The sequence below is a fragment of the Python bivittatus genome, unplaced genomic scaffold (assembly GCF_059951505.1).
Source record: "Python bivittatus isolate LINGU-HERP-01145 unplaced genomic scaffold, Pbiv_v1 ctg000700_np1212, whole genome shotgun sequence".
Taxonomy (NCBI): Eukaryota; Metazoa; Chordata; class Lepidosauria; order Squamata; family Pythonidae; genus Python; species Python bivittatus.
The window spans coordinates 67993654-68005880 of record NW_028277098.1 but is presented as its reverse complement, the minus strand read 5'-3'; the positions used below and the strand labels follow the sequence as shown (position 1 = coordinate 68005880).

Sequence of the window (12227 nt, the reverse complement as noted above, 5' to 3'; positions counted from 1 at the left end):
CTGCAGCACCCCATAAAGGAGAGGCCGCGAGCCCGATCTCTCCTCCATCAACACTGACTGGGACTGGACCTGGAGGAAGGAGGCGAACCAACGCAAGACTACACCGCCCACCCCCAACTCCCTGAGTCAGTCCAGAAGGATATCATGGTCAACAGTATTGAAAGCTGCTGAGAGGTCAAGGACAGCCAGGATGGATCTACCATCTCCATCCCACTCCTGCCAGAGATCATCCATAAGTGCGACCAATGCTGTTTCTGTTCCATATCCGGGCCTGAAACCTGACTGAAAGGGGTCCAGATAATCCGTATCATCCAAAATCCTTTGGAGCTGCAGTGCCACCCCCTTCTCAACCACCTTAGCTTTTAGCTTTTAGACAAAAAACTGACTGACAAATATCTATCACAGTGAGGATGGCTGGCCTTACAGAGATAGACAAAATTACAAGTTCTCAAATAAACATAATTTAAGGCAGTTTAATAGTTTAGCTAAGGAACTGGTGACCTTGCTTGAGTGACAAAGTATTACTTTTTATGTCAAGACATCACCAGTGGAAACATAGACCCAGAGTGTCAATTCACATGAACTTTTTCATCTGGTTATGGACTGAACTGCATAATCATACCAACTCTGTTAAAAAGGGAGAACTATCTATAAACCAAGGATGGGCAATGGGCAGCCTATCCTCCGCTCCCCTTTTTCTGTCCATGACAACCGAAAACTGAAGGCACAATTTTCTGATATTTTGCGATTGGAAAAATATGGAAACTGTAGTGTATATCATAAAATAGGCATAATACAGTTTGTTTATTTATTTATTTGTCATATTTATATAGTTTAGAAAACCAATGTTCCTCCTACAAATCCCCCCCCCCAAAAAAACATTAAGCGTTGGCCCCCTTGCACCCAACCTTCCTATAAATAATGTAGGCACCACCACTACTCAAAACTGGAATGTTCTGTGTGCTGTATTACTGTCATCTTGGAAAGCCATAGCCATAGGAAGTAAATACATTCATTTGAGGATGCATTGCAGCATTGCATGCCTGGGCTACAATTTTAATTTTATTTGGTCCCACTCACCCTTGGAAATGCTTAGGAAGATTGATATGGGTTTCTAAGCAAGACTCCCTTCCACATACTTATGAAGCTGAGATTTTTTTTTTAACTTTTTACAGTGCAACATCTTCAGTGTCTTCAGCTTCTCTTGCAACTATATCCAAGTACTCCCGCTAGTAATTGTAGCATATGCTAATACATTTCAAAGAAAATACAGAGCTACTGCACAACTCCTGGAACATTTTTTCAACACCGTTGTGTCTTTCATAGAGCACAAGAAATAAAATTGGCCCTCTGACATTAGGTCATTAAACACAAAAGCAATTTGGAAGAATGCCTCATGTAAGGAAGCCAAAAAATGCAGCAAAACCAAGAGTTCATAGGCTCCTCTTCCTTTGTTGAAAAGCTCTGCTGCATCAAAAGCCTGTTATGGTCAGAAAAGAAGCACTGAAGCAGAATTACTTTAGAAATATCACTTTTATGCAGATACAAATATGCAACAGACATGCCTGGAATTCAAAACTGAATTTCTTAACCCAATTTCCATCAGCTGTCTCTCATCAAGAGAGAGGACTTTGCTTTCAAATGAGAATTAGAAAATAACTTGTATATGAAAAATGACAGAACTGTATTTACAATTTATACCTCTGAGACTCAAGGAGCATTTGCTTTTTCTCTCTCTTCAGACAGGTACTTATTATGCCTTTCCTGATCTCTCTCTCCCACCCTCCACCATCTCCCACTCCCTTTACATCCCTCTCCCCATATGTCTACTCTTTATAAATTCCTACCACACTCCAAGATACATGCTAGATCAGTGTTTCTCAACCTTGGCAACTTTAAGATGGCTGGCTGGGGAATTCTGGGAGTTGAAGTCCACATGTCTTAAAGTTGCTAAGGTTGAAAAACCCTGTGCTAGACAGCAGCAATGGGATTTAGGCACCTGCAAGTAAACCAAAAAGGCTCCCTCGCCCGTACAGACAAAACCATTTTCCTAACTACCCAAAATGGTAATTCACTTTTAATGGCTACCTACAGCATGAAGCCACAAGGGAAAGCAAGTTTCAGACAGAAATTCTCTGCAGTTATTATTCCCTGAACTTCCTGTCCCTATAGGTCACAGTACAGAGTTCAGAGATGGCAGAATACGTTTTTAGCATAAAAGATAAATGAATACTATTGTGTTAATTATGTAAAAAAGTATCCACTTTTGAAAAATTCAAATTCCACCATACACCTTTGACATTTATCCCACACACACCTGAAATTCACCCCATTGTTAATAGCATACTTATGAACTTCTGATTTATGCTCTTAATAACATAAGTAGCTATGTATGCTAATATTCCTATTCTCAAGTGAAAACTAAAAATTTATAGCACCACTTTTTAAATTTTATATCTATTTAGGTTTTTTGTTTTGTCTTTGCAAATCCCAGGCTTAACTAATGGCTAGTTGACCTTCCTTGGTTATTACAGAGGGGCTCTCGAAAACTTCTCTTAATTACCAGTTATCACAAATTTGGAACCCTGAAGGAAGAAAAAAATTCAGATGAAATGGACTTGAATGACAGAAAAGGACCTGATGGTCAATTTTCAAAGCCCAACTCATATTGAGAGCATATGGCAAGGGGAAGAATGTTGACAGAAACAGTCCTTAGGCAGCATAAATTTGTAAAACAGAGAAAACATGAAAGAGGAAGAAGAACTCAGCTGGAAACTAGATTTCCCCCACCAATGTTTATTCAGTTCATTGCCTGAATAAATCCTGAGTCAGGAGTACACAACTCCAAGAAAGAGATGGGTGGAATAGGACAAATAGATTTAATTCATTTCAGCCCTTTGGAACAGCCTCCCACCTGAGATCCAAGGGATCCCTAACCTTTAAGCTTTCCAGAGGGCTGTGAAGACCTGGCTCTTCCCCCAAGCACTGGGCTAGGATGGGGGTTAAGCTATGAGGATGTTTGGTCTGGCACCTGGGGGGAAGAATACTTTTGTTTTTAACCATGTTTTCATAGATTATTGTGAGTCACCTAGAGTCATTATATGAGATAGGCGGCCATATATGTCCTGTAAATAAATAAATAAAATTTCAGCTTGCTTATATTAACAGAGCCAAAAGAATTATTCTATTCTCCAGTCATGTATTTAATAATATTCCATTTTTGTCATATGAAGAATTAGAGTTTGGAGGTTTCTGCGGACTGTACTCAAGTCTTCTATGGGGCCACATATGTTCCTGGCATCTCAGGTTATACCCCTCTATCCTAAGTACATACTGTGACTTTTTATAATATCCTTGTTTATACGTGGGCTCACAAGTGATTCACACTCATATGGAAACTCAGATGACTACTTTGTATGAAATAAGTACCTAACCCATCTAACTCAGTATTATCTGTTAAGGGTTTTTTTTCAGTAATTCTCACTAGTGTCTTTCCAACCAATGGAAGATCTCAAGGATCAAACCTGAAACCTTCTGCTTAAGAAGCAAGTGCTCTAACATCAAAAGGAAAAGTAGGTTATTTATTTATTTATTATTTTATTTATTTTTCAAATTTGTATGCCGCCCATCTCCCCCAATGGGTGACTCTGGGCGGCTCACAATAATAATAAAAAACACAGGACTCTCCAGTCATAGACATAATCTATAAATAGTTAAAAACATATATAAAAATGGCCTAAAAACCTCCTATAATTTGGCCCTAAAAAACCTGTAAGATGCTGGGGGGGGGCCACCCCTCAACCCACCAGCCATCTCCATAGGTGCGGGCCCCCCTCTGGCCCCCAAGCCTTCTGGCAGAGCCAGGATTTGATCTCTTTCCTGAAGGCCATGAGGGAGAGGGCACACCGCACCTCAGGCAGCAAGATGTTCCATAGGGCGGGCGCTACAGCAGAAAAGGCTCTCTGCCTAGACCCCACCAATCGAAATTCCTTGACAGGTGGGGTCTGCAATCTGCCCCTTCTGCTGGACCGAGTGGGGCGGGCTGAGATGACCGGGGCGAGGCAGTTCCTCAGATAACCTGGTCCCATGCCATGAAGGGCTTTAAAGGTGATGACCAACACCTTGAATTGGACCCGGAAACAAACTGGCAACCAATGCAGCTCACGCAACAGGGGTGTTATACGGCCCTCCTAGGGGCATTAAGAACTGTCCGCGCCGCTGCATTCTGTACCAGCTGTAGCTTCTGGATACTCTTCAAGGGTAGCCCCATGTAGAGCGCATTACAGTAGTCCAACCCGGAGGTGACCAGGGCATGAGTGACTGTGCAGAGGCCCTCCTGATCCAGGAAGGGACGTAACTCGCACAACACGAAGTCGTGCAAAGGCCCTCCTAGCCTGTGACATGTACCATTGGAAGGCATGAAAGAACAGGCTAGGGATAGTTCATCATGGAGAAAATCTATCTATGTGGTTGCTAGGAGTTGAAAATAACTTGATGGAACATAATCAATCAATTAATCAATCAAATCAAAAGCATGCATACCTATTTTGCAACTACAAGATTTCCTGAAAGAATGAACTGTGACTAAAAATTTTTTAAAATAATGGGTGCATTCTGCATATTATGTTTCTCACAGCAGAACATACTTCTCAAGAACCATTCATTTGTACACCTCAACATTATCTTTTCATCCTTTGGGGAAACTCTACCAAGAGTCTCTCATGACTCTACACACAGAATCTACACACAGCCAGATTAATAGAATACCACACAGATACAGCTAGTCAAAAGCTCCAGTGACAAACACAGTAGCCTACCCCAATCTGTAGATGCATAGGTATTGCAACTTCTAGTCTTCCCAACCCACTTGATTATTAACAAAGCTAATTAACACTTCAGAGAGCTGTAGTTGTAATATCTCTGGAAGGCAGCAGGATGAGAAAGAATGAAGCACAGTGTTCTATTAAACACTGCATATTTAAAATAAAAGAAATAATGTGGCTTACCTGAATGGCTTCTGTGATATGATGAGGCCAGTGTCAGCCTTCCCCAAAGCATTATAAGGCAGAGAGAGAGCACCAATACCCCTTTGCTCAAACTTTGGATGTTCCTTTCACTCATTCTGCCATGCAAAAAAATAAAATAAATTAAATCAAAATGCCTTATATTGTGGATAGAGAACTTTAGGTCAGAAAGAAAGGGGTGGGGAGGGAGAAAGTGCACAATTATCATAAGATTTGATCAGATTGTTCTTCCTAGAAACAGAGAAATTAATCTTACATTTCAGCATTACTACATTAAAACCTTCCCTAATAACAAATACAAGTTACATCCTAACTTAACCTTTTGCCAATGAAATAACTTTTGAATCAGCAGCAAATCCCAGTGGCAGGATGCAGATTTTTAGAAATGCCAAGAACTGCAATTAGTTGTTTAAAAAATGGCTTCCATGCTTCTGCTAGTGAAAAAAAAAAAGTCCTCTAAGACTTTTTTTAGAACTGCAACAGTAGGAAAGAGGAAGATCCAAGCTCATGTTTTTCTAAGGAAAAGTACTTTCATTATATGTCTGCACACACACATTCAAATATAGATGTGGAACAGCTCAACAGTCTGGCAATTTTCAGACATGGCACAACTTCAACTCTACTTCTCTTGCTGCTTGATTTAACTGCTTGATTTAACTGCTTGATTAAAACCAAACTAACTGACAATCATCTCTGAGAAGGTATGAATAGTTACCTTCACCATATCATTCTCACAAAGGAAAGTTTAATTAAAGAAGGCAGAAATCCACTTATTAATGTGGAAGCAAAGGGATGCCTTTATCAAAAATATACTAAACATGCTGAAAAGAAAAAGAAAAAGACAAAAGAGGAAAAAAGATTAAACATAACGGTGGTTGGAGGTAACAGGAGTACATGAACCTGACAGGAAAGAGCTGTTCCACGGGTCTTATCTAATCTTATCTAACATTTTAACCCCTACACCACATTGACCCTTGGTACTACCAGGAGCTCTCCATCAGGAAAGTGAAGCAAAATTTATGTGGTCATCATAAAGTAGCTGGAATGAGATCACCATATGGCTACTTCTGCAACTATATCTAATTTAGAAAATGAGATGTTAGATCAGTGTTTCTCAGCCTTTGCAACTTTAAGATGTGTGAACTTCAACTCCCATGCTGACTGGGGAATTCTGGGAGTTGAAGTCCACACATCTTAAAGTTGCCAAGGTTGAGAAACACTGTGTTAAATGTACTGGAGTGCTTCTAAATACTAAATGGTCTGGGCCATGTAGTTTATACATTTCCATTGCAAGCTGTAACTTCATATAGCCCTTCAAATAACAGTGGCTGAAATGATTCCAAGGCTGATGCAACATAATTCAGTTAGAGTTATGAACATCTTAATAATGGCCTATCCAACAACAGTGAAAGCGGCATTCTGCATATAACTTTCTAAGCATGGGTCAGCAAAAGGGAGCATATTTACCCTGAGTAATAGGGTCCTTAGCATTCCAGTTCCAAATAACCAGTCATTGTTTTATCAGAACATTCATCTTTTCTCCATCTCAAGAGTCAGCCTCACTGGCAGTGGCACAAGGATAGCAAACTGGTTTTGCTCCTTGTATGGAAAACAGGACTGAAGTTCATTAATGAAAAAATATATATGCATCCCAGAAAAGGTTCACGATGAGATAATTGTGGTTGAATATTTCACAATCCTGGGTCTTCCATAAAACTGTCACTAGTTTCCCTTTTCTTTCTCTGGGCAAGATTCATTCAACTTTCCTGTAAGATTTCTTGTTAAGCATTCCCCACCACTACAAATCCCATAACTAGATAAGCGTTTAATCTTATACTTACCTCCTATTGGGGCTTTACAGCTACTGTCTGTGCATTGGCCAATCTCAGGTAGACTTGGTATTTGAAAAGAAGGGGAAACATTAGGGCATCTAAAAATGAAAAAAAGTACCAGTTTACATTTTTCATTGGGGAGCGTACCTGAAAAGTACAAAGATGAAGTAACTTGCAAATATTGAAGTTGAACTTTTTCATAAAATATTGCAGGCCAAATTTCTAAATATAGGATCTATTTTCACATCATTTTCCTTCTTCTCCTTCCCACCCCAATGTCCCATCCATCACCCATTCTTCTATTCAGCCCTGCCAAAGTTACATCCAATACCAAGTTCATGGCAAACAGATCCAGGCTTATTTTATGCATATGTTGAAGAGAGTCTATGAATAATATATATTATTTTGCATAACATGTCTCTGGTTTACACTTCCACCAATATGAAACAGATATTTCAATCCACGTGCAGAAAAGCATGTAAACAACTGCTCTCCAATAAAATCAGCACAGCTCACAAATTAACCTATTGCTAGAAAAATCACTTGAGCTGTTCCCAAAGTTACTAGGGAGAAACTGATTAGGAATTTCAAACTAGAGGCAAGGTAGGTTTTATAGGTGTGGCTAGAGAATGATCTCTTTCTAAAACCAGATCAAGAGAACCCTCAATGACCTAATCAAGAAAGATCAAATCACAAAAGAAGAATAGTGATGGATAAAAAACAGCTGGAATCCTTTCCTTTCCTAATAAATGAAGACCTGAAAACAGCAGCTAGGGCACAATATATGAAGATTAGCTGCAGCCATGCTTTAGATCTATATGCAATTACAGGCAAGAGAGTGGACTGTGTGGATAAGTGGGGAGACAGATTAGTTGGTGAATTTAAAATATCCAGGCATTTTGATACAGTACGATAAAAGAAGCCTGAGGTTTTGCCATTATTTTTAGAAAATCAGAACTTTGAGGAAAATCGAAATATATACATTAATTTGTATAAAATATACCCAAATAAATAAATGACTGCTATTCCATTCTCAGTACTTTGAAACCTAATGGAAGATAAGAATAGATCCACCAACCTCTAGATTAAGAGGACAAAAATTCATGAACAAGGAAGGACTGAGTCTCTCTTATTTAAATAAATGTAATGTCACCTGCAGAAAGAAATGCACTTCTTCTTTCAGTTGAGTTTGTTCTCTGTCTAGAGCAGTGTTGTCCAAACGTGGCCACTTTAAGATGAGTGGACTTCAATTCCCAGAATTCCCCAACCAGCATGCCATGCTGGCTGGGGAATTCTGGGAATTGAAGTCCACTCATCTTAAAGTGGCAAAGTTTGACAACACTGGTCTAGAGGAATTACAGTGCTCTGATACTACATACTGTATTTACATAAAAATCCATCAATTGTAGAACATTCAGAAATCAATGTGGGGAATAAAGGATATATGACCACTTTTTGTAATATGCTAGAGTATTTAATAGATTTTATTTCATAATCCATTTTAAATGTTTTGGAAAAGTTTAAAAAAAGGCATGTGGGGGAAAAGTTGCCAACTTTATTTCCACATGTTAATATCTCTAGGTTAGCAGAACTGAACTACTGTCTAGAGCACTAGAGCCTATGGCAACTGAGATACAAGCCACACAGTCTCTTTATTTCTGTTTTTCAAATTTTGATCTTTAAGTAAGAAATATCTCATTGACCAAGAAATGCAAAGAACAACAAGCAGAGAAACAATCCTGTCCAATGCAAACACAATTTACTAGGAATGGGGAAAATGACAGTTTCACAGCCTTGCATGTTACCTTCTGGGATTTAGCAGAGTCTGAAGAACTACAAAAGCTATGAAATTTTAATGCCCAATTTGAATTTATTAACACTGAGACAGAGAGCAATTCCATGTTGCTTGTAGTGATATAGATTCCCAACTGGACACAGAGCCAACTCACAGCTCTTCCTGGTCAAAATATGCACTGGACGTCTCTAATGATTTCTTTCTAAGGATTTGTACATAGCCACAATGCTTAACTTATTTTGTTATGGACCTATTACTCTACTTTGTTGGTTTCAGGGAGCTTCCAGATCTCATAAGAAACTGCCTGAAAGGTTTCTGAACTCCAGTGCAACTGTTTTAGACACACAGAATGACAACAAAAAAGAAGGGCTGCTAGATTTGTGGATGTACACCATGTTATACAGTCATGTTTATCCATTAACTCCTGCTTACAGCAGATGAATATAGTTGCATCAGGGTAGAGATGAAACACTCATTTTGAAAAACACCTTTCACATTTCCCCCATTATTTTCTTCATGGTTATGGAGATCTCCTAAATATGTACTAGTAGTCCATGAATTACAGACTATGAATCAACATCTTAAGAAGACATAGGGATACTGGACAAGGGTGATATAATAAAAGAATTTGTTATACTCGTGGTTAATAGAGCACTAAAAATGTGTGCTTTCCCAAAGTAGAATAAATTATACAGTAGAATAAATTAGAAGTTCAGTCTAGGTAATATCAAGGGCAACATGACACATCATAAAGGTTTATACAACATCTCTGTACAATTAAGAGGGAGCATTGGTGAAACTAATAAGATCTAATCCTTTTAATGAGTTCTGCTGATATGAAGCACAGTTGTGGTGCCCCAGGCATCTTGGCATCGCCATTTTCTTTTCCACTCTGGAATTTTCTTCACAGTAGGAAATTCTTCTAGCAATAGGAAATTTTTTAGCAACATGAATTTTTTAAAACTCATTTGTATGAGTATATATTAAAATAATTAGTCCTAGCTTACTAGTCCTTCAATAAAGGCTATTTGAAATATAATCTCTCCTCTCAAACTGCTATTGCTATTGTCATGGACTACAACCAAGATTATTAATGTATTTAAATAATCTGACAATGCAGAAGACCAAGCAAATGTCTTTACCAAATGTATTTTTTCTTCTTTCTTTATTCTCATGACATGGCAAGTACTATAACTGGATGATCATATGCAGCACTTCTGTGCTTGGTACTAATACAAACTGCAAAGATGTTGCCATTAACACTGTAAGATGGTAACATGAAAGAGTTAATGTGATTCTGGGCAAAAGAAAGCCAGAAGGTGTGGAACAAGGGAAAGACAAAATTAATATCCATGCCTTAGTGATGAAATCTGGAGAATCCTTGAATGCATGAGGGTGAGATAGGTTCCACATAGGAAGGATATTTGTACAACATGTGCATAGAAATTCAGCATTTGTAATCAACAGCTCTCTTCTCTTATCCCATAAAAAATAATATCCAGGGAAACTAGCAGGCTTTCACAGTGGTGGTATCTCAAACTTTGAAAATCTCTGAGATTATTTCCTATGCTTGGGGAAGGGATTTTTGGCACCATACTTTTCGTTTATGTATGTATATTCAGCCAGGTTCTTAATGAGCAACTTTATTCTGCCATTGTATTAATGCTGTCAATATTTTACCATTTCTACTGCTACTGTAACTCCTGGTTGTCTGAATTATATTTTTAATGTTGTTTTAATATTTTATTGCTATTTTAATCGCATTTGGGACAGCTGCTCTGACAATGTTAATAAGGTGGCCTATCTACAAAATGCTATAGTTTCGAACTTTGTTGCTCTATGCCTCTATTGTAACTACTTTCCCTAATGAAGTGTCTTAAGATATGTAGAACTCCCACTGTGCTGAATTATGATAACTGAAGTCCGAGGAACCTGGAGTGCAGCACATTGGGAAAGACCATCACAGTTTTAAGATCTTTTTTCTTCTTTTATTTAGCTTACATTAGCTAATGTCATTTCTGATTGTTCACTTCTTGCTACTTCAAAAATATCTGTTGAAACCACAACAGACAAGCATATATGCACTGAAGCACTTAGATCTCTGTTAAAAATGCATTAATACCAGTGCCCCTATGGAGTACCATCTGGTGACCTTCTTTAAATTAACCTGGACCATTTTAGAGAAGGATGGATCAGAAAATCATTTGGAGGGCTGCTGTAAAATGTTAGTTGAGCAATTCATGGGTAAAATCATCCAGATCCACTTGGAGTTATAAGCTGCCTATATAGAATTTGACAAGGTAGTTAGGGCAAAACCTTGTGTTGTCATCTGAGAAGAGTTTGAGCCTCTTACTCCTGAGGAAATGGCAGAGTTCTGAGCTAAACCATCTGTAGACCCTCTTCCACCTGGCCTGTACAAGCAATTAAGAATGGGACAGGGAACAACTTCTGTGGAAGACATGGCAAACTGAATACATCTCTGCGCTAGCAGAACCGATGACCATGGCAAAGACCAAAGAACCAGTGAATAGGCCAGTTCTTTGGAACCTCTCCGGATAAGGAGAGGACATTGCGAGGAGACCACAGGACAGCAGTCTTCTATGGGTTTGAGTGCCGGGAGATGAAGGGATTAGCCATCTTACCACAGTGAAGCCTTTTAGAGGACCCTAGGTTTGCAAGCCTCACTTTCTAATCACTTTCAGAAATTGCCCATTAACCATCTTAAAGCTATTAGAAACCTTCAGAATGACAAGTTTGAAAAGTCACTGGGTGAGTTTAGCTTCAACTTTGAACAAAAGAAAAATTAATTACACACTTAAGAACTTAAAGAATTTGAAATAAACAGCAAAAAGCTAAATAAGATTTTGATCTAAAAAAGTTACAAATGGATTAAGGGTCCAGTTCAATTTGGAATATTGACTTTTACTATACGATTTTGGAATTAATTATAAAAAAATAAATAGCTTCTTGGCTCATAATAAAGATAAGTGAATTTATGATTTTAGAGACTGGACACTAGAGGGGACTAAAGATTCTAAGTAGAAGGGGAAAAAAAATACAAGCCAGCTTTTGATGTCAGTTAACTGGGACTTACAAAATTACACAAAACATCATAACACTGGAAATATTAAAGGAGATATTTGAAGAATGGAGCCAAAAATTAGTAGCTACAATATCAACAGTGTCAGTAATGATGTCTGATTCTATGGATAGATTATATCCAAAAGATGTCAATGAGGTAATGACAGATCTGGAGCAAATTTTGTCTGACAAGACAGAAAAAGTATTCTCTCTCTCTCTCTCTCTCTCTCTCTCTCTCTCTCTCTCTCTCTCTCTCGCATGAAAGCAAAAGCTTTCTATTTTTTTTTTTTACCAATGTGCTGGAATGTCCATTGGGAGGCACTGAAATAGAAAATTAAGCCATGCAAGGATTTTATCACTGCAATTCATGCTAAAATATTGAAATGTTTTGAAGCCCAGTTTTTCATTTCCCTGTTTAATTTCTTCCATGTTGGTATATAATTATTAATAAAATTCTATTAATATATTAGTAATAACGATACCTAAATATTTTAA

The 12227-nt window shown here is 38.2% G+C and overlaps 1 protein-coding gene across 1 annotated transcript in view; it reads right to left on the bottom strand.

Moving 5' to 3' along the window:
- TAFA3 (TAFA chemokine like family member 3) overlaps positions 1-12227 on the bottom strand; it is a 108774-nt gene that overhangs the window by 63450 nt on the left and 33097 nt on the right. The window contains exons 2-3 of the mRNA XM_007422687.3: positions 6866-6954; positions 5007-5122 (exon numbers count right to left, since the gene is read on the bottom strand). Of these exons, the coding sequence (XP_007422749.1) occupies positions 5007-5121 (115 nt within the window). The 5' untranslated portion in view covers position 5122; positions 6866-6954. The remainder of the gene's footprint in view (positions 1-5006; positions 5123-6865; positions 6955-12227) is intronic.